Source organism: Podarcis muralis, chromosome 10 (assembly GCF_964188315.1).
Source record: "Podarcis muralis chromosome 10, rPodMur119.hap1.1, whole genome shotgun sequence".
NCBI classification, from domain to species: domain Eukaryota; kingdom Metazoa; phylum Chordata; class Lepidosauria; order Squamata; family Lacertidae; genus Podarcis; species Podarcis muralis.
Window position 1 is genome coordinate 32,723,245 of NC_135664.1, and position 21,847 is coordinate 32,745,091.

The 21,847-nt window shown below is 45.7% G+C and overlaps 1 protein-coding gene across 5 annotated transcripts in view; it reads left to right on the forward strand.

Annotated features, from left to right (window-relative positions):
- The window catches only part of MYRFL (myelin regulatory factor like), a 43,557-nt gene that overhangs the window by 13,695 nt on the left and 8,015 nt on the right, over positions 1–21,847 (forward strand). For all 5 annotated transcript variants that reach the window (XR_013394350.1, XM_077934715.1, XM_077934714.1 and 2 more), the window contains 8 exons: positions 775–885; positions 2,385–2,475; positions 4,742–4,942; positions 6,837–6,945; positions 7,731–7,840; positions 18,910–19,076; positions 20,071–20,125; positions 21,323–21,411. Coding sequence is in view for 4 of the 5 variants with exons in the window: in XM_077934715.1 (XP_077790841.1) it covers positions 775–885; positions 2,385–2,475; positions 4,742–4,942; positions 6,837–6,945; positions 7,731–7,840; positions 18,910–19,076; positions 20,071–20,125; positions 21,323–21,411 (933 nt within the window). In the remaining variant the exon portion in view is untranslated. The remainder of the gene's footprint in view (positions 1–774; positions 886–2,384; positions 2,476–4,741; positions 4,943–6,836; positions 6,946–7,730; positions 7,841–18,909; positions 19,077–20,070; positions 20,126–21,322; positions 21,412–21,847) is intronic.

The window sequence follows — 21,847 nt, forward strand, 5'->3', positions numbered from 1 at the left end:
TTGGGCACGCCCACTCTGCGCAGGAGACTTCCACGCAGGGAGGTGAGGAGGAGACTTGCTGTCAAAGAGTTTCTATGTTGGAAGAAGTTCAGGAAACGCCCACTGACGGATTCTGCCAGCGACTGACACAGCCATGGAGAAAGGGCTGTCCAGCCAGGGAAAGGTTTTGCCAGGCTATGTTGCCTAGTACAGTAGCACCCTTTACGCACAAGCAACCCCAATATCCTTTACAGTAGTTAAATAAAGGTTCTTGCTGTTATCACTGCGTCTTGCATCATGGGAACCCACCTACACTTCAGGAGTATTTGAGGTGAGGGATATGTCATTTGGGAGATGGAAAGCACCAGGGAAGGAATCCAAAACTGCTGAGATCTGGGAGCATCTGGCTGTAAGAAGATTCAGCAGAGCATTAGCCAAAAATGAGTCTTCACAAGTTGTCTTGCCAGTTATCTGTCAATAATCTGGTGATACTACGCAATATACATCTTTTCACAAATGTAAATAGGTGAATACTTGAGAGAGGCAATTAAACTGGGGTGCAGGAAGTGGGGAGCAAAGTCACCTATTATCACTGCCACCTCAAATTACGGGTTGCTATCTTTGAAGTGCATGTCTGTTACAAGTGATAAAAAAAAATTCTGTGCACTACATAGATGGCGAATGCTCACCTCTGTTAAGGACTGAGAGTTTAACTTATTAGGCACCTTGTGGAAAATTTGCTGTGAATTAACAGTTAAACTGATATCTGTGTGCTTTCCCCCTTTTGTGCTATAGAGTTGATCTGCCAGGAGACCAGGTGACCAAAGTAACCTTGGCACGATTGCACTTTAGTGAAACAACAGCCAATAATATGAGGAAGAAAGGAAAACCTAACCCTGACCAAAGGTATTGCATTTGACAGCAAGCATTTCACACATTTCACCATGTGATTATGTTTTAAGGCTCATTACTCTTCAGCTCCTCTGTTATCTCACTTTTTTCTGGTCCATGAAAATCTCTCATATAGATTTGTGTGTGTGTGTGTATACACACTTCTCAGTCGTCCCATTCAATGCAGAAGGGTTTATGCCCAGGTAAGCCTTTGCACATGTAGTCCCACTGTTCAGAACAGCGAATATCTATTGTCTAATTAATGTATACGGCATGTGCAACCTTACAGCACAATCCTAAGCATGTCTACTTAAAGCAAATTCCATTGAAATAATGTGCCTTACTCCGAGGTAAGTGGATTTAGGATTGCAACCTTAGTGTATGTATTGCTATAAGTTTGTGGGGTGCCTGGTGTCTCCTTCTAATCCTGGACCCCACTTCTAATTCCAGGGTGCCTGAATTTAGCATGTTAAAATATAAGTCATGTTAAAACATTAGCCAGGCTGGCTTCCTGATGAAGTCATTGCCTGGAGAGATGAACCATTAAAAGAGCACAAGGAAGGCCATTAGCAGAGTCTCTGGCCCTGGTGGCAAATGGTGAAAGCCCCTCTCTGAGATGGGAGATAATTAACAGAGACAAAAGGTCAGAGTTTCAGGAAGGTGGGGACAGAATGCAGTGGAAAAAGAAGTAAGCAAACAGGAAAAGGTGTCAGTTTTGCAAGCTGGACAGGGGAGGAGCATGAGGTAGGCTGTCTGTTTCATGCTGCAGAGAAGGTCAGACACAATGTTTGGGGGTCTCTTGGAATCCGAGGCTACAGCAGTAGAAGGACAGGACCCTGTTGCGTTCTGAATGCTCTGCACTCTCACTATCTAGGCACATGTTGTTGTTGTTTAGTCATTTAGTCGTGTCCGACTCTTTGTGAGGCCATGGACCAGAGCACGCCAGGCACTCCTGTCTTCCACTGCCTGGGTTGTACATATGTGTAAATAAACCATATATCATATAGACATTGCAATCTCTGTTGTGCCTCATTGTCCAAACAGAAACACAGACTCTGGTAAGGACACAAGACCCTGGAATCTCACACCGCTCAGAGATTGGGGTGGAGTGTCACAGTATGTTTACTCAAAAGTAAATCCCAGCTTCAGGTGTGGGATCCCCTGGGGGCTGGAGAGAGAGAGAGAGAGAGAGAGAGAGAGAGAGAGAGAGAGAGAGAAACTTTGTCAGGCAAGCTCTTAAGCATGTCTACTCAGAAGTAAGTGCCATTGACTCAATAGCACTGACTTCCAGATAAGTGGGTTTCGGCTTGCAACCTTACTCAAAGGGAAATCCCAACTTTGGTTGTGGTTTGGACAGCATTAGCATCCTTGTAATGTAAGTCTTGGACAGAGTACAGGAAGCTTCTCTGTTTTTGAGGCGCACACCCCTTTGTTTCCGGAGTTCTTGGCCATGTCTGTGATTTTTTTAATGCTTGAAATGATTTTCTAATTAAAAAAAACAACATTCTGTTTAGGTACTTCATGTTAGTTGCTGGGTTGTACGCCGTCAGTCAAGACCAGCCTTATTTGGTGGCTGCTCATGTTTCGGAAAGGATCATTGTCAGGGTAGGTCCAGTGCCGGATACGTCCCTCTGTGTTTTGTTACTGCTCTTCACCTCAGCTGCGCAGTATTACTATTGAGATTTATGGGGTGGCTTTGCTGCTGCAGTAATGGTTTCGCACTCTTTGCCCCACCTCTTCCTCCCTCCCCGCCCTTTGTGCTTGCAGTGGGAAGCATGTTTTATCTTCCATTTTATTCCTGTGAAAGTTGGGGTGCTAAAAAGTCCTTGCAGTTACAAGGGGCTGCCAAGTGGATCCAGCGCTTGGAACTGGAATGGTCTCATAGCCTGGGCTAACTAACATGACGTTTGTGAGAATAAAAGCAGGATAACCCATGTTTACTATTTCGATCACCACGAAAGCGTAGGTTGCAAACGTTCATTCAAAAGTTGGCATTTTAAAAATCTATTTGTAAAAAAATATATTACCGTATATACAGCTGCATTCTAGAAATACATCACATCCGTTTGCAACTATATAAAACCATGCAGTAAAATCACTTTTTAAAAAAAATTAAAAACAAACTAAAAGCAAAACAATTAAAAACAAGCATCCAAAAATTCCACGACTGCCATGTAAACAAAAGCTCTTTTCAGGCCTTCTTGGTTTGCATCCAAGGAGAGGCACAAGACCACATATCTCAGCCTGACCCCTTTACCAACCCACCACAACCTTCCTGCGTTGATTGGGATGGTCTGAGAGGGAATTCTAACGGCACACAGCTGATCTTGGTTCCATCCCCCATCTCCAGATTGTGCCACTCAATGTGGGAAGGTCAGGGTGGAGGGGGCTGGGGTGTCATGCAGTCCTGCCACCCCAGATACAAATTAAGAATGCCTGAAGAGGAATAAAATCGTAATAAGATCTCATGCATCTGAAATCTCTGCTTAACTTGCTATGTGCAGCAAAGGCCCGTAAGAGAGAAGCTCTGCTCTGCTTTTCCTGCAATACTGGGGAAACTCAGCCATCTACTCACCGAGTTGTGGTTAACAGGCATATCAGATCATGCTCTAATTGTGAGGTGCTTGGCTCCACATACTTACAGATGGCAGAGAACGGTTAAAAAGAAAGAAAGCTTCCCCCGGTGCTGTTTTGCTTGGATACAAATGGGAATCCTTGAATTCCCATTTGTCTGTTCTTTTTTAAAATAAACGCTAATAAATCACTAGAATCTCAGCTTCGTCGTATTTTGAACACCTGCCCTAATTTTGCATTCTCATCCCACTTCCCTGGATGGTAAGATGTTCCAGTGAAATGTTATAGTGTTTACAGCACAATCCTAGGCATGTCTACTCAGAATTACGTCCGGCTGAGTTGAGTGAAATTTATTGCCAGGTGACAGAGCAATCCTAATAACAGGAAGCGGGCATAATTTAGGCCAGTGTAATTTATGCTCTTACCCTTGTTCCAAGCTTCCTTCAGGACCCTCTGGCAAGGGATTATTGCTGGCTGAAACTGCATGGAGGGTGGGCCTGAGTTTTGAGGACATGACTGAGCTGAGGGTTGGGAATAGGTGCAAGTCTCTTCTCATACCTTCCGGTACACAAAAACCAGGACGCCATCTTCTGGGATGCCATCTTTTTCTTGTGAAAGGATGGCGGCCATTTTGGACGCCATGACCTTGTGCTATTTCACACTGCAATTATCCCCTCTGAAAGTGCTTTTTTGGGCACGGCGCCCAAAGACGTGCGTTTGGGGGAGCTGCACAATATTGTGGCCCAGCAAAGCTGCTTTTTAAAGGCAAAAATTGCCTGAGATCATGGCACCCAAAATGGCCACCATCCTCTTCAGAGGAAAAAATGGGATGTCCCAGGTTTTTTGGGACACTTGCCCTGTCCTGCTCAGGCCATGCCCCAGAACACCCCTTTGGGGGATTTATGCCATTGCAGATTCTTTTCTTGTTATCTAGCCAGATTTGTCTAATATCAGTTGTGCACTTTTGAAAGTCACTTTGCTTTAGTAGATGCTCCCAATCCCATCCTCCATCCTGCCCCCCTTCCCTCTCTGATAAGATTCAGTGAGGTGATTTTGGACCAGATGTTTGCTTCAGGTCTTCCCTTCCTTGCCCCCTGTTGCATCTTTAAAGTATTTCAACACACACCGACTCCTTTTGGGTGAGGTTGTTTTTACTCAGCTGTTACAGTAATTTTGCTGTGTCACAAAGAAGCATGAGGGCGCATTTCTCTGGAAGGATTTTGCGTGGTACTAATCCCCCCCCCCCTTAGAAAACGAGTTCTGTGTTTGTACGCTACTGACCTGAAAATGTTTTCAGGCCTCTAACCCTGGACAGTTTGAGAATGACAGCGATACGCTCTGGCAGCGAGGACATGTTCCTGAAACCGCCGTTTGCCACGGTCGAGTGGGAATTAACACAGACGCACCAGATGAAGCCCTGGTTGTCTGTGGAAACATGAAAGTTATGGGAGCAGTCATGCATCCATCTGACAGGCGAGCCAAACAGAATATCCAGGAGGTGAGTGAGACAGGGAAGTAATTTGCCAACACAGCAGCGCATGTTCGCATGGAGATGGCGACTGAGAGGAAGGCATTGCGTTGCGAAGTAACCAGATGTTTCATAGCTTTTGCCTCATAGCTTAAAAAACTAGCAGGGTGCCAGAAGGGATGTGGAGGAAGGAAAAAATAAGAAGCTGCCTTATACGGCATAAAAGTATTTTGTCCATCTAGGCCAGTATTGCCAACTCAGGCTGGCAGTAGTTATATGGGGAAGGGGTTGTCCCCATCATTTCCATTAAGTGGGAAGTGAGGAACATAATGTAGGCTGAGCCTAGTCCATGCCAGGGAATCGTTAGCCCGCGTCCCCAGATCCAGAGAGAGAGCAAAAGAAAGCACCAGGAAAGATTCTTCTTTGGAGGAAAGCAGTTTATTCTCCGTGCACAGAGAGACAGCCAGCAGAATAACTTCTGGAAGACTGGCTGCCCAGAAATACGCCTCTGCAGACTTTCTTATACCTTGAGAAAGCTCCCTCCTTCCTCCCCCAAACGCCCCTCAGAAACTTCCCCAATCAGCTGGAAAGTTTTCAACTTATTTCTTTATATGGAATGGCATGCCTATTATTGCTAGCCCTCTAAGCAGCCCCCTCGCTGGCTAAGCGTCCTGCATCCCCTCCTCCCGTCTCCTCCGTATGTGTCTTTCTTATATTGCATTCCTAAAAATAGGAAAGCGAGGGGCCTCTTTTGCAGGTCTGGCTATCTCTTGCTAGCTGCTAGCTGACCTTGCATTCCTAAAATAGGAAAGCGAGGGGCTTCTTTTGCAGGTCTGTTTATTTCTTGCTAGCTGACCACATTTTGCAGAAATCAAATTAGCTCAGAAATTTACTTAGATCCAAGGTACAGGGAATATAGAAAATCCTTCTTAGGTACAAGGTATAGAGAGCATATAGAAAGCAACCCTTCCCTCTCTCTTCAATAAGAAGCGGCCTTATACGGAGTCAGACTATTGGTCCATCTCTCTCAGTATTGTCTACACTGACTGGCAGCGACTCCAGGGTTTAAGGCCGGAATCTCCCCCAGCCCACCTAGAGATGCTGATTATTGAACTATTTTTAAAGGAACCTATCCTGACTATGTTTTGAAGTCTGTACAGTCGCACCTTAGTTCTCAAATAGAATCCATTCCAGAAGTCCGTTTTACTTCCAAAAACGTTAGAAATCTAAGGCGCGGCTTCCGATTGGCTGCAGGAGCTTCCTGCACTCACTCGGAAACTGTGTCGGACGTTCGGCTTCCAAAAAATGTTCGCAAACCAGAACACTCACTTCCGGGTTTGCGGCATTCGGGAGCCAAAACGTTTGAGTCACCAGGCGTTTGAGAACCAAGGTACGACTGTATCTGGGTTGCATCCAGTGGTGGTTTTGCACTAGTGGAAAGCACTTCTGTACTTGTACAAAACAGGGCACTCAATTTTCAACAACCTGCCCTATCAGTTTCAGCCCCCTGTGATCCTCAGAAAGCTACTCCTGAGGGTTGAGGAAGCCTCTGGAATGGTGTGGGATATGGCACAGATTATTTCAGTAGGTAAGATGAAATTGGCAAAAATGGGGTAGCCCACCTTGTGGAAACCCTCTCCCTAGGGCTCCCCCCCTCCAGGTGGGTGCCATTGCCATTATAAGAGAACGAGGGAGGTGTTTGTGGTGAGTTCCTGCACCTCTTTTTCTAGATAAATAGCACTGCCTCTCGCTTTGCCTCAAAATACGAATTGGAATATGGGGGCATTAAAGCTGCTTAATAACAACTAGGCATATTAACTGCAGCCACCTCAGACTTCAAAAGCACGTGCAAATGAAAGCCCTTTGACATGACTTGACTGTGTTAAATATTTGAACACGCTAAGCCTTGTCTTTGGTCAATTAGGTTGATACACATGAGCAGCTGAGAAGAATAGCACAGATGCGGCTGGTTGAATACGACTACAAGCCCGAGTTTGCATCTGTTATGGGGATTAACCAGATCCACGAAACAGGTATTCCATCAAATCATCTGTTGTTTTCAGGTCTTCAGGCATAATAATCTTGAATACACCCCAGCATCATCTTCCTTTATAATATTGCAATGTTTGCCTTGGCAGTCAAACGTAGCGCAGTAATCCAATTAATGAATGTATCAATTGCATTGTATTGTGTTTTTTAGACTGCCCTTCAATCACATCCCCAGGGCAATGGGCAAAAGAACGAAACACCTAAAATGCAAATGCGAACACAACAGCAAACCTTTACACAAGGCCCCAAGTTCAGAAAAGTGTCTGGAAAGTTGGGGGAAATAAAAAGGGGGTTGCCTAGCACAGGAAACACCTCACAGTAGGTACCTGGTCAACCTTTTTAGAGAGGGCGCTCCAAAATTGGGGTGCCTCTGTCTTCCAGTAAATAATAAGGTACAAAATGTGCAGGTGGGCCAAGGGTCTGAACTGGGAGGAACAGTCTCCTGGGTTATACCAGGGACTACATACAGGCATTGCACCTAGACAAGTGGAATCTGCAACAAAATATTGCAGTGTGGAATGCTTCTGTTCGGGATTCAAATCAATAAGCCATGTCCTTTTTTCAGGATACTCCATTCCGTTTGGAGGGAGGTCCTCCCTGTTTTCCATAGCAGTCAGTAATCCATTGTTTATTAATATTTACAGTGCTTAAGAATAAAATAAAACTTCTAGCTTCTAGGTAAAGCAACAATGAGTGCTTACAGAAGGAACCCCCTGTGAGAAATGTTCTGCTTTCGATTGCACCCCTTCTCTTATTTTTTTGTGAGCAGGAGTAATTGCCCAGGAAGTTCAGGAACTTCTGCCAAGAGCTGTGAGAGACACTGGAGACTTAACATGTGAAAATGGAGAAAAAGTGGATCATTTCCTCATGGTTGATAAGGTAATTCTGTTTTCCTACAGTGCAGTAAACCATCTTGCTTTGAAAAAGAGAAGTTGTAAGTTCACTGTAATTAGTATTCACGATTAGTCACATCATTTTTGAGAGTCACCTTCTAGAGAAGTAATAGTCTACTCTTTGATGGTTCTGTGTTTTAATACAGCAGTGATTAGAAACAGGTGTCCCATCCAAGCAGGGAAAGGGAGAGGGCAACTTCAGAATGTTGAGCTGGGTCAAATCCCAACTCGGCCTTGTGCACAAGAAGACCTTAGGCCAGCCACACTCTATTGACTTGGCCTACCTCAAAGGATTGTGGTTAAGATAAAATGGGAGTGTGTGTGTGTGGGGGGGGGGGGAGATATTCATGTACGCCACTTTGAGCTTCCTTGAGGAAAAGCAGAATATACATTGGAAATAAAAAAGTAGTAATAACGAGCTCTTCCTTCCTTTCATAAGGATCTTCCTTTGGCCAACGTGTTATGGCAATGTTGCCAGCTGAATTAACTTCCAAGACTCTCAGTCCTGTACCATTGGCATGAAATGGGACCAAGGGCAAACATGAATTAAATGTTAGGCCTCATCATTTGGATCTTTCAGATCTTCAGGCTGCTCAAGATAAAGTAGACCTGTATTTTTCTTATCACTGGGTCCTGATGGGAGAAGAGCATTTTCACAAGGGGGAATAGGTTAACCATACTTACATCCGTTCAGAAAAAATGTGCCGAATTTGATTGTTTCTGAAAATATTAATAGTATATACCTGAGGTTGCCAATGTGGTGCACTACAGATTCCTGGACTCCAGCTTCCATCAGCCTCAGTCAGCAAGGCCAATGGTCAGGGATGATGGGAGTTGCAGTCCAACAACAGGGCATTGCATTGGGTACCCCATACTAATATTGATGTAAATTATCTGAGTGCCAGTCCTTATGTTGCCAAAAGAGCACTATCCACCTCCACAAAAGAGCAGGCATCAGCAGCCTGGAGGGGTGTACAAAAGAAGAGGAATGGTCTACACTGCAACTTTTTGTTTTAGCAGGCCCCCTCCCCTCTTGTGGATTTCACTATGAACTTGCACAGTTTCACTTAAATGGCTGCAAGCTCTGGCACTCTGTGGGACCTTGTGACTTAATAAAACTCCAGTCTGTCTCTCTCTCCTCATACAAACTATACTTTTGTGGAGATCTGGGCATGACCGGTTGGGAAGGCATCAGATTCATATCTCCTCTGCAGGGGGACAAGAGGACCATGTCATCGATGTAATGGCTCCAAGACCATGAGTGTTTTGAAGATACCCTTCAGCGAACCAATTGTGGAATGTCTTGTCTCTGTTGATTGTGTGGGCTTTCCCAACTGTGTAGGTTTTGTTTATGCTACATATCATATGCGGCAGTACAATTTGGGCACCATAAAAAAACCCAGACCATCTCTGTGTGGCGTTTACAATGGTGTTTTGTATGGCTTAAACGTACTGTGGCAGCTTAGATGTAGGCTGAGCCTAGTCCATGCCAGGGAATGTTAGCCCGCGTCCCCAGATCCAGAGAGAGAGCAAAAGTAAGCACCAGGAAAGATTCTTCTTTGGAGGAAAGCAGTTTATTCTTTGTGCACAGAGAGACAGCCAGCAGAATCACGTCTGAGACTGGCTGCCCCGAAATACGCCTCTGCAGAGTTTCTTATACCTTGAGAAAACTCCCTCCCTCCAGACTGCCAACATATAAAACAATAAGTCTATTTTGCTAGCCCTCTAAGCAGCCCCCTCCTTATTTTACCTAAGCGCCCTGCATTGTCTCCTGTGCTATCTTGTATTCCTAAAATAGAAAGCGAGAGGCCTCTGGCTTACAGGTCTGGTTATTTCTGGCTTACAGTCTTACAGAGTACATTGAGAGAAACTTCTTTGTGTGTTTCTTATCTTACATTCCTAGGGGCCTCTTTTGCAGGTCTGGCTATCTCTTGCTAGCGGCTAGCTGACCTCGCATTCCTAAAATAAGAGCAAGCGAGGGGCCCTCTTTTGCAGGAGTAAAATTAGCTCAGAAATTTACTTCCAAGGTAGAGAGAATATAGAAGATCCTTCCCGGGCACAAGGTAGAGAGCATAGGTGCAGATTTCTTTTCCCATCTCCCTATACTCCCTCCTCTTCTTTTGGAACAATCTATTACTTAGATTCGTTCTGGGGTAGGGGTCTATAATCTCTCATGAAAGCAATCACGCGAGGTCCCATCATGCGAGACATTATCTTCTCCATCATATTTTGCAAGCATTGCATTAAGCAGGGTATACAAAAGCAAAGAAGCAATAAAAGCATTATTGGGCCTATCACCATAGTAAATATCCTTCCCATCCATCCACCTGGGAAGATGCTATCCAACCAAGACATATCCCAGCCCTCCCAAGTTTGTACAGGGACATGTGCCACCTTTTCAATGCTTGCTGCCAGATCACGGATAGCCTCGCCATGGTCTGAAATGTTGAAACAACATGCTCCATTTCAGCCATTTGTAACCACCTATTGTAGGAGTTATGGGCACCCCACTCAATCATCAAACGGGAAATGTCGGCAAGGGAGGTCAGGGGACTTTTTCCTGCCTGTGCCAATACACATGTGGGTTCTCCAACTAAAAAGAAAAGGAGAATCATCAAAGGTATAGATGGATTACGTTTCTTCCCACAAATACGATACCGTTCATGCCAACAGAAATACAAGAGCATACATATGACAAGAGCGGTACATATCACTCCTACCCACCAAACCCAATATCTCCATGGTTCCTCCCACCAATACTCGGCGGTCATTTCTAGTTTTCTTTTACAGCTGAAGGGCCCACTGATACTCGTATTCAACTATTTCCTGGGCCTCAGGGGTAACTTTCCACCTTTCTGCTGAGGCACCTACTATATGGAGCAATTTCCCTACAATCCCTTGTGGGTGGACTGGGCTCTCGTGTTGTCTCTTCAAGATATTATACCCAAAAGGGGCTCTTCCCTCTTCATATATCAGCATGCACCCACAGGAATATGTCCACCCCTGCAATGGCCTGACACTTGGGGTGATTATATCAAGGGGTTCTGGATCCAATACCAAAAGTCCCATTGGTGCCTCTGAATTTGCTGGAGAGCAAGTTTCTACGTTGGGGACGCTGCCCGCGGGCGCCCCTCCCATCCAATTTTTCAGCCGTGCGTAGAGGTATCAGCTTCTGGTGTGATATCAGCAGAGCGGTCGTCTACCGGGCGCCTGGAGATGGTCAGCCGAAGGGAGTTCTCAGGATCTGGTGTAACTGTCCAGTTTGAAATGGCTTTCTTTACTGAGTAGGGTGGACCCACGGGGTGATGCCAGCAACCTCCACAGCAGTAGGTGTAGAAAGTAGCACAGTGTATGGTCCCCTCCAGCAAGGCTGTAGGGGGGCTTGCTGCCAGTCTTTCACCTACGCTTCGTCACCTGGCTCGAACTGATGCAGCCAACACACAGGGGTTGCGAGCCTGGGTCCACCTGTCGAGACAAAAGAAAACTCGGAAAAATATCTGGACTTAATTATTCAGTTGCATATTCTGACATATGGGACCGGTCTCCTAAATACAATTTCAAAGGGTGACAGATGGGTCCGTTTTGACGGGAAACTGCGGACCCTGAGTAACGCCAAGGGCAACATGGTCACCCAATTAGACCCAGTCTCCTGTGTCAGCTTGGACAGCTGATTCTTTAGAGTTCTGTTCATTCTCTCTACTTTTCCAGAACTCTGGGGTCTATAAGCAATATGCAGCTTCCAGTTGATCTGGAGCGCGTTTGCCAGTCCCTGTAGGACTGCATGAACAAATGCTGGTCCATTGTCAGATCCTATGGACCTTGGCAGTCCATAGCGAGGGATGATTTCCCTAAGCAGGCACCTGGTTACTTCAAATGCCTTTTCAGTCTTTGTGGGCCATGCTTCGGCCCATCCGGTGTAGGTGCACACTGCCACCAGCAGGTAGCGGTGCAGTCCACAACGGGGTAATTCAGTAAAGTCCACGACAAGATCTTCCATAGGTGCAGTTCCACTGTGCTGAATCCCTGGGGGAGCCAGTGGTCCGGCTCTGGGATTATTATTTTTTTTTTTTTTGACACAGCAGGCATTTCCTGGAGATCTGGGCTGCCAGTTGGTAAAGGTGGGCTATATAGAAGCATTTTTTCAGCTGCTTGGTTGTAGCATCTGGTCCTATGTGGGTTGAATCATGGTATCTCTGAGTAACCTGCCAAGAAAGGGACTCTGGAATCCATATCCTGTCATCAGGGGTAAGGTACCATCCTCCGTTGGACAACGTCAACTCCTGAGCGTCTGCAGTGTCCCTTTCCTGCTTCGTATAAGCTGGCTTGTCAGTAGTGCTTAAAATCTCTTCTGGGACCAGTGCTCCAATAACCAAGGCGGGGGCCAGTTCCCGGGCTGCTTCTTTGGCCACTTTGTCTGCCAATCGATTTCCTCTGGCCACTTCCCCTGGTCCAGTCTTGTGTCCATAACAATGGATAACTGCCACTGCCTCAGGCTCCCATACAGCATCCAGAAGGTTCAATAAGGCTTGTGGGTGGGCCACCTGGTTTCCTCTGGAGGTAAGCAAACCTCTTTCTTTCCATAAGGCTCCATGGGCATGTAAAGTCAGGAATGCATACTTAGAATCTGTATAAATGTTTATCTTCTGTCCCTTTGCCAGGCTCAGGGCTCTGGTAAGCGCAGTTAGCTCTGCCAACTGGGCCGATGTTCCAGGTGGGAGTGACTTTGCTTCGATCACCTGGTCTTCCAGGGCTACCACTGCATAGCCTGCTTTCCGCTGTCCAGTCTCAACAAAGCTGCTTCCATCTACAAACCATGAAGGCCAGTGGGGGTTTGCCTCATCTTTTAGGTCAGGTCTGCTGGAATATACTTCATCCATCACTTCAATGCGATCGTGCATCTGTTCCTCACCTTCTCCTACCGGCAACAGGGTAGCTGGCTGAATGCAGCAGTGTCCTTCTTGGAATAGCTGCCAAGAGATTGTAGCCTTATTAATCCATGGGTAGGAATAATTGTTGCACCCGAGCAGAGACAAAAGGAGCCAAACGACACCAAGGGGTTAATCCAGAGAAAGAGCGTTTTATTCTGCCATCCGAAGGGGCAGAAGGCACCTGTGTGATTCAGTTCACAAAAGACAGGCCGCACCGAAAACATTTTACAAGCAGGTTTTATCCTTTTTTTCAAACCCCTTTTTTCCTCTCCCCCTTTACAGGTTCTTACATAGAAATGTTGCTTTTCGTTCTCTGGCTCTGTTCCCAGAAGTATGTTGCAAGTCAATGTACCAGGACCAAGGTTATTTGGATCTGGGAAGCGAAAAGCTTTTCTGTTCTCAGCTCTGGGTTTGTTACAGCGTTTTTGTTACAGAGAAGACTGCTTAGCTCATGCTTTTTGTCTTAGAGGAATATGCAGTTTTAAAAATGCGTACGCCAAGGCCTGGCGGGGGGGGGGATTCACAAACAGTTTTTAGGGCTTTCTGGGGTAACCCTAACTGTACCCCTTCAAGATAACGCTCTGAAGCTACCTCCAAGCGCCTGGCACAAAGGGGGGGGGGGCTGATGTCCTGTTACTTGCATGAATGAGAAACAGTTAGTTCACTTGCTTCTGCAACAGTCTTTGAGCAAATCATTTTCAGAAACCTCATTCTGTGTGCCGAGCAACCATTGTTGGACCAGGGCCAGGCAGCTTCTGGGAACCTGCGTTTGTTGGGCCTGGTTTATCCTAGTAAGTTTTTTTTCCGTCTCTCAGGACTGGAGAGGTGGGGTTCAGGCCATGGGGTATCCCTGCACTGATCCCTGTTCTTGCCCTCTGCCTTGATTTTTCTGGAGTTCAGAGCTGGGCTTGTGGCTGTAATGCTGAGGCTCATGGCTGGGTACATAGGCATCGGAACTTTGGTTACTGTTCCCACCCTGTGGGGAGTGGGGTGTGTCGGGCGTGGGGCCTTTGGGCATTCCATTTTCCAGTGACCCTCTTGCCTGCAGATGGCGCACTGGCTTTTTCCCTAGGCGTTCTCTGCCCCTCCCGTGGACACCCTCGCTCGCTCTGAGATTGCATTTTTGGCTTTCTGGCTGTTTGAAGACAAACCCCTAATTATTTTGGCCAGGTCCTCTTCGAAAGAAGGATTCTGATTTAAGGTGCTTGGAGGTCTGTGGTCCTGGGCATCGGATGACTCCAGGGGGTCGTACACTCAGTGGAGTGGGGCCATCAAAGTGGAGTTTTAGCTGCCTCAATTGCAACTATTAGCTGCCTCAATTGCAACATCAGTATTGTCCGCTGCCCTGAGGGCATTTATCTTGCAGATTTCCTCAATGGTCAGTATTGTAATCCCAGGGTTCTTTGATCCCTCGGGTTTAATTGTCTCTCTCTCTTTTTTTTTTAACATTTCTGTCCCATGCGGCTCTCAAAGCCTTCTGCTCTGTTTCTTTCTGTCTGCCAATTCACATCCTTGCATTGTGCTGCTTCTAGAACTCAAGAAGCCACATGGTTCTACATACTGAAACACTCTTTTGGACTACTTGTCCACTTCACCTTCTGAATTCTTCATTCTCTATACCACCTTCTTCCTCACTTTCCTCTTCTCTTTCTTTTCTCCCTCAGTCTCTTTTCTTGGGGGTTGGGTAGGGGAAACCTCATTTAGCCCTGGTGCAGTTGCTGCATAGGGTGGAGGGGGGCTAATTATTCCTTCCTCCTTTTCTTCTGGGACTTCTCTTCTGGGACTGGCAAAACTGCTGGCTTTTTAACTTGTACTTGCTGCCATACTGGGCACAGTTTGGCATGGCACAGGTAATCACAGTTCTACTTTTCTTAAGCCATGGGAGACGGTTAGGAACTCCACATAAGTGTTGGAGTCTATTTTTTCATCAGGTTTTTAAAATCCCCAATCTTCTCCCTTCGTGGCATCTTTTCAATTTGTTCAGGGAAGCATTGCAGGGGGGTCATGGGAGTTGTTTTACTGCTTTTTCTCCATGACCCTGGAACACTTGGACACTTGGGATACTGGGACACTCCCTCCTCCTAACGTTATTTTTTTCACTCAGTCACAGGCCAGACGTTGCTTTCAACGTCTCACACACTCAAAACATTCACTGGAGTGTCCCCACACGCACATTCAGAAAAACCCATGCACCTCCCCCAACCCCTTTTTTTTTTTTTTTTCCCCAAAAACCAAAATCACAACCGGCAGTGCTTCACAACTTCGACCGGGGCCCAAGAGCACCTTTTTTACTGCTTCTTCTGGGCACAAAACCAACAACCAACCATAACCGGCAGCGCTTAGACTTCGACCGGGGCCCTAGCAGCACCCTTTGCTGCTTTTTCTGGGCACAAAACCAACAACCAACCATAACCGGCAGCGCTTAGACTTCGACCGGGGCCCTAGCAGCACCCTTTGCTGCTTTTTCTGGGCACACCAAAACCAGTGGCACTTCTTCTACCCTGCTGGCGGAGCTGATCAGGCTCTCTTTTTGCTCACACCTATCCTTGTGGAGCTTGCTCCCACCTATACCCTGTGGAGCTTACCTTTTCCGCTGCGGACCTGTCCCCTCGGCGCCGTCCTCTTTCCTCCCTCGACCTGGGTCCTTGCTCCGGAGCGGTATGGCTGGCTCCCCCCACAAATTGGCAGGGTGCGCGTGGAGCCTGCAATCGCCGATCCGAGCTGTCCACCGAGGTCGAGCCTGGCTCTCCCCAGCCCTCTGAGGTGGGGCAGATTCCCGGTCAGGGAACCAAGATGTAGGCTGAGCCTAGTCCATGCCAGGGAATGTTAGCCCGCGTCCCCAGATCCAGAGAGAGAGCAAAAGTAAGCACCAGGAAAGATTCTTCTTTGGAGGAAAGCAGTTTATTCTTTGTGCACAGAGAGACAGCCAGCAGAATCACGTCTGAGACTGGCTGCCCCGAAATACGCCTCTGCAGAGTTTCTTATACCTTGAGAAAACTCCCTCCCTCCAGACTGCCAACATATAAAACAATAAGTCTATTTTGCTAGCCCTCTAAGCAGCCCCCTCCTTATTTTACCTAAGCGCCCTGCATTGTCTCCTGTGCTATCTTGTATTCCTAAAATAGAAAGCGAGAGGCCTCTGGCTTACAGGTCTGGTTATTTCTGGCTTACAGTCTTACAGAGTACATTGAGAGAAACTTCTTTGTGTGTTTCTTATCTTACATTCCTAGGGGCCTCTTTTGCAGGTCTGGCTATCTCTTGCTAGCGGCTAGCTGACCTCGCATTCCTAAAATAAGAGCAAGCGAGGGGCCCTCTTTTGCAGGAGTAAAATTAGCTCAGAAATTTACTTCCAAGGTAGAGAGAATATAGAAGATCCTTCCCGGGCACAAGGTAGAGAGCATAGGTGCAGATTTCTTTTCCCATCTCCCTATACTATAACATATGGAACAATAACTGCTTTATTCAAAGGCTGAATGGCAGCTTTCAATTTGCACGTTATAGTGTGGGAAAGCAGTTTGCCGCAATACAGCGATATAAATAGTATAGCATCCTGGAGGCCTTGCGTAGACAACTGCCCTCAACCATAGGAGTGGCTGCACCTCTGTACAGAAATATGTTTGTTTGTGTGATGAGTAAGAAAAATGGGAATGAAAGGGCAGCTTGCCGAGGCATCACAACCCTGCAGACATCTAGGAAGAAAGCCAGGATCCTGAGGGAGCATTCTTATGTCATGTGTGAGCTGCTTTCACACTCCTGTGGTTGCATTTGTGAAGAGGAACGATGTGGCTTGAGCCAATGGTGTGGTTCTATGGGAAGCTTGAGAATGGTTCTAGGGAAGCTTGAGAAATCCAGTCTTTGTGAATTCTGATATGACCATCAAAGATTGGACCAGGGACCTTCCATGGGCACAGTAAGTGCTAAGTGCTTAGGACTGCGGTGTACAGCACACCAGAGAGAGACACACCTGCTGCTGCTGATCCCAAGTACCTGGTATGCTACCCCTTAACCCATTTCAGCTGTTGTGGGGTTAGGAGGAACAGGCGCTTTGAACTCGTTCCTCCAGAAATTAGCCTACCAGTGACTACTTTGAGAATGTATACACATAGAAAGTACAGTGGTACCTCGGGTTACATACGCTTCAGGTTACAGACTCCGCTAACCCAGAAATAGTGCTTCAGGTTAAGAACAGAAATCGTGCTCCGGCGGCGCGGCAGCAGCAGGAGGCCCCATTAGCTAAAGTGGTGCTTCAGGTTAAGAAGAGTTTCAGGTTAAGTATGGACCTCCGGAACGAATTAAGTACTTAACCCGAGGTACCACTGTACAAGGCTTTAAGGACTGTGAAGATGAGGTGAGCTGTGGAGGAGAACCCCACTCACACCAACCCATACATGATGTCATGGAGGCATCAGTCCAGGCTTTGTACCATGGAAGGCTCTCATGGTGGAGAGGACCTCCAGGAGACACGCACTGTTTCCAGTTGCAAAGCCGAAGAGGTGCCTATGCTTAGTGACCTTACCCTAGCCAGGCAAATGCATAGATTGGAAGGCCAATGACTCGGTGCACTTCCTAAATATTCCAAGGCAGTTCTCAGCTCAAGAGATGTATTGAAAGATTTCTCAAGTGCTTACTTTCAGAGAAACAACTACATCTTTAAATGTGTCTGGAAGAGCCAGCGTGATATAGTAGCGCAGTGTGTTGGGCCACTTATGAAGTTTGCTGTGTGGCCTTGGGCTCCAGTCATGCTCTCACAGCCTAACCTATCCCACAGGGTTGTTGTGGGGATAAAATGGGGAGAAGGGGACCTTGTATGCAAACTTGAGCTCCTTGGAAGAGAGATGGGATATAAATGCAATAAAATCAATAAGCACATTAAAAAACAACAGATCAACAAGGAGATGGGACAGAATGGAGTTTCAGATGAATTCGTGAGAAAGTGTCATAGAGTAGAAATAGCAGATTTACCAGTCCCTCACTCCCCTCCTTTCTATCTCACTCTGGTGCACTCTGGAACATGTTGGGAACTTGTTCCGCAGTGTAGCCGCATGGCCACTTCTTCATGCATTCAAATTCAAACCGTATTCCCTCAGTTCTTTTTCAGGTTTATATAAATTGACCAGTTCATACATAAGAAACAAGGACACCTCCTTGAAGGCCCACAAAGAGGACCTGGTGTTAGCTGATTCAGTGTCTGTTATCCTGCTTAGCAAAAAAAATAAACAAATACTTCCCAAGCTCCCATTTCAGAAATAGCGTAAGAGGACTCTCTTCTTCCATCTGTCTTTCTCTCCCTGGGGAAGTTGTGTTGGAGTTGCAAGATAAATGGTTCAGCTGAGTCTGCTTGCACCATCTGATCTGCACAGAACGTACCGTGTGACAGGGAATTCTGAATCTGTCCATGGGAAACAGTTTGTGGAGGAAAACATTCAGAAACCTCGAATGCCTGTCACGATCTATTTAGTGTTTAGGCACAACACTAATTTAAAACAAATGTTTTAGTGTGGTGCTGCATGATGTCTTCTTGTTAGTCACTGCCGTTCCTGCACAAGTGCTCACCGGCAATTGAGTGCAGATGGCACATAATTTATTATTTTTATTATTTACATACATAACTGATCCAGCAGTTTGGGGGTTGTGGGGGATTTTTGTGGTCTTTTTATTTTGAATAAAGGTGTTGGTATTGCATGCACTTGAACTCTCTTTAGGGTAGAACTGAGAAATCACATGTCAAGGGTAGTATCCAAAGGATTGTAAAGGTTAGACTTGTGTTTCCTGAACAGCAATCTCGTCTGGTGCATGGTGAAGAGCTTTTGAAATCGACAAGAGTCTTAAAAGCAAATTGTGATTTGGTCAGTGTTGTGCCAAACTCTGCTCTCCAAATTCTCAAAAGTTTTCTTCCCCTGCAAAAGAAGCTTCCGTTTTTCTGTCACATTTTCAGAGGGGGGAAAAAAAAGATTAGGGAAAACTTTGGCACATCATTAGTCACGATATAATGGAAGGGGAGTGAGTTTTGTGGTTTAAAAAAGCAGAAATAATACCTTCAGGGAGGCATCTAGGATGCTCAGCTAAGGTAATTCCTTTCTTCACATCTTATTTATTGATGGGATTCTTTGTCTGTGTTTCTTTCAAGGACCAAATTTTCATGGAGAATGTGGGTGCAGTGAAGCAGCTTTGCAAATTAACAAACAATCTTGAAGTCCGGATAGAAGAGTTGGAAGCGTGGAATAAAAAACTAGCCAGACTGAAACAGATAAACAGCTTGAAGTCAACAACATCCAGTGAAAAGAACGCAAGAAGGTATCTGCATTTCTCCTCAGGGGGCACAGCCAAATTCACCAGCTTCCTTAACATGTTACACATAGCCTGTATATCTAAAGGTAGAGCTGAACTCATAGGATGGCAATTTCTGGATACTTCTGGAACATTTTTGTGTTTTATTGTTTTAGACTGCAACTTGTTTCAGAGCACTTAAAAAAAAAAGTAAGGCGTACTCTGCCATATCATCAGTGGTGGAGTCCAGTGGACACCTCTGCAACATCTTACCCTTTTCCAGCAGTGTGCATCAGGGATTAGTACTCACCCATAGCTATCGCCATGGTCAGATTTGCCCTTTTATACTCATGATTTCTGAAGAGTCCATTGTTTTGGCAAAACTGTTTCTAGTCACATACTATTTTCATGCAAATGGAATGCACTCCAAATGTCCATTGCAGCTTCCATGGAAGAAATAATAATAATAATAATAATAATAATAATAATAATAATAATAATAATAAATATTTATTATTTATACCCCACCCATCTGGCTGGGTTTCCCCAACCACTCTGGGTGGCTCCCAACACAAAATTAAAAACAGAATAAAACATCAAATATTAAAAACTTCCCTAAACAGGGCTGCCTTCAGATGTCTTCTAAAAGTCAGATAGTTGTTTGTTTCCTTGACATCTGATGGGAGGGTGTTCCACAGGGCAGGCGCCACTACTGAGAAGGCCCTCTGCCTGGTTCCCTGTAACCTCACTTCTCGCCATGAGGGAACCTCCAGAAGGCCCTCAGAGCTGGACCTCAGTGTCTGGGCAGAATGATGGGGGTGGAGATGCTCCTTCAGGTGTACTGGGGTTTGTCATTCTAACCGATGTTTCAACATGAAAAACAAACTTTGATGGCATTCATCTGAGCAAGCTAACAACAGGATTCCCCTCCTTGCTGATTTTCCCTTCTAATGTTCTTTTTTTATTACTTCCTGCGATGAATTCACAAAGTAAAGCATTTTTAAAAAAATATGTATTCCAGGATTTTTAGCCAAGCTACTTCTCGTTTACCATCAAGAAAATCAGCTCCCATAAAGGTGAGTAAAAGTAGGAACACAGATTGCGAATAACTCTCCGATGTGTAGATAAAAAGACTATCGATTTAAACAGAAAACCTGTTGAATTGGTTATAATCTCTTAAAAAGGAAGGGGGGGCACACATGGAAATCACCTTGCTTCCAGGTAGGAACAAGCATGGGAAAGTTGGGGAAAGGCTACATGCTCTGCATGCAAAAGGTCAAATAATAATAATAATAATAATTTATTATTTATACCCTGCCCATCTGGCTGGGCCTCCCCAGCCACTCTGGGCGGCTTCCATAGAAACAAAAAATACACTAAAATATCACACGTTAAAAACTTCCCTGAACAGGGCTGCCTTAAGATGTCTTCTGAATGTCAGGTAGTTATTTATCGCTTTGACATCTGATGGGAGGGCGTTCCACAGGGCGGGCGCCACTACAGAGAAGGCCCTCTGCCTGGTTCCCTGTAGCTTTGCTTCTCGCAATGAGGGAACCGCCAGAAGGCCCTCGGCGCTGGACCTCAGCGTCTGGGCAGAACGATGGGGGTGGAGACGCTCCTTCAGGTATACTGGACCGAGGCCGTTTAGGGCTTTAAAGGTCAGCACCAACACTTTGAATTGTGCTCGGAAACGTACTGGGAGCCAATCCTGGCTCTTCTAGGTAGGGCAATATAATCTGGGGCTGGAACCTTCAAACTGCAGCTTACTTCTGAACAGATGTATGAAAGAATGCATTGTAGGTTGCTAAAGCAAGTGAGCTAAACTGCACGCTGTGGGGGGAAGGACAAATAATTTTTAAAAAGAGCAATTTTTTTTGCAGACACCTCAACTCAGCAATTGGTTGTCTCAGGCAGCTAATTTTGGATGTAAGGAAAGGGCAGCATATGGTTTGTTATTCAATCCCCGTCCCCGCCCCCCCAGCTTGGGTCAAGACTTAGTTCCACTGAAATCCACTGAAATTAGACTTGTGACCCATTGATTTCAGTGGGTTGACTCTTAAGCCTGGGTCCAACCCCTAGAATTTTTATTCCCAGGGAGAAGTGCTTGTGGGATCTTCTGCCTAGAGGTGCCATAGGAACTTTAACAGGAGTTAAATAGTTTTCAGTGTTGACTCTGAGCTGTACTCGCACAAAAATATTCTGATGATGCACACTGCCTGCTCCACATAGGCATTATGGATTAAGCCCATGCTCCTTCCTTCCTTCTTCCTCAGATGTGTTCTCCAGAGAAAAATCAGTCATGGTCCAGCTCCAGGATCTTCCAGATAACTGTGATTGCCTTGGTTGCAGTTATGGCAGTCTGGTAAAGAAAAGCATATTATTAATGAGATGTTGGGATGTAATTTCAGCATTGCACAAGCAAAGTTCTACTAGTGCAATGGGACTTACTTTTCCTCTCTGTCCCTCTACGTGTTATCAGATTTGTCCTGGAGGGTCCCTCAACTCTCTGGACAGGATTTTGAAGGCTGCAAGGAGGAAAGGAGAGGAAGTTCCATTGTGCAAGTGGAAGTCTGTTGTGCAAGCAGAACAGCAGCACTGGATACAACCACTTGGTTGTTTTCTTCATCTGTTCATTCATAAAATCTTTTTGTAAAACAAATAATAATGAAACATGGTTTCTTGTTGTAGGGAAGAACACACACACATACATCCACATTTAAGTGGTGGTGATAATCATCAACACCATCAGACTCCATTTCTTTGATTCTAATATTAAGTACTGGTTTAGTGAAATAAAT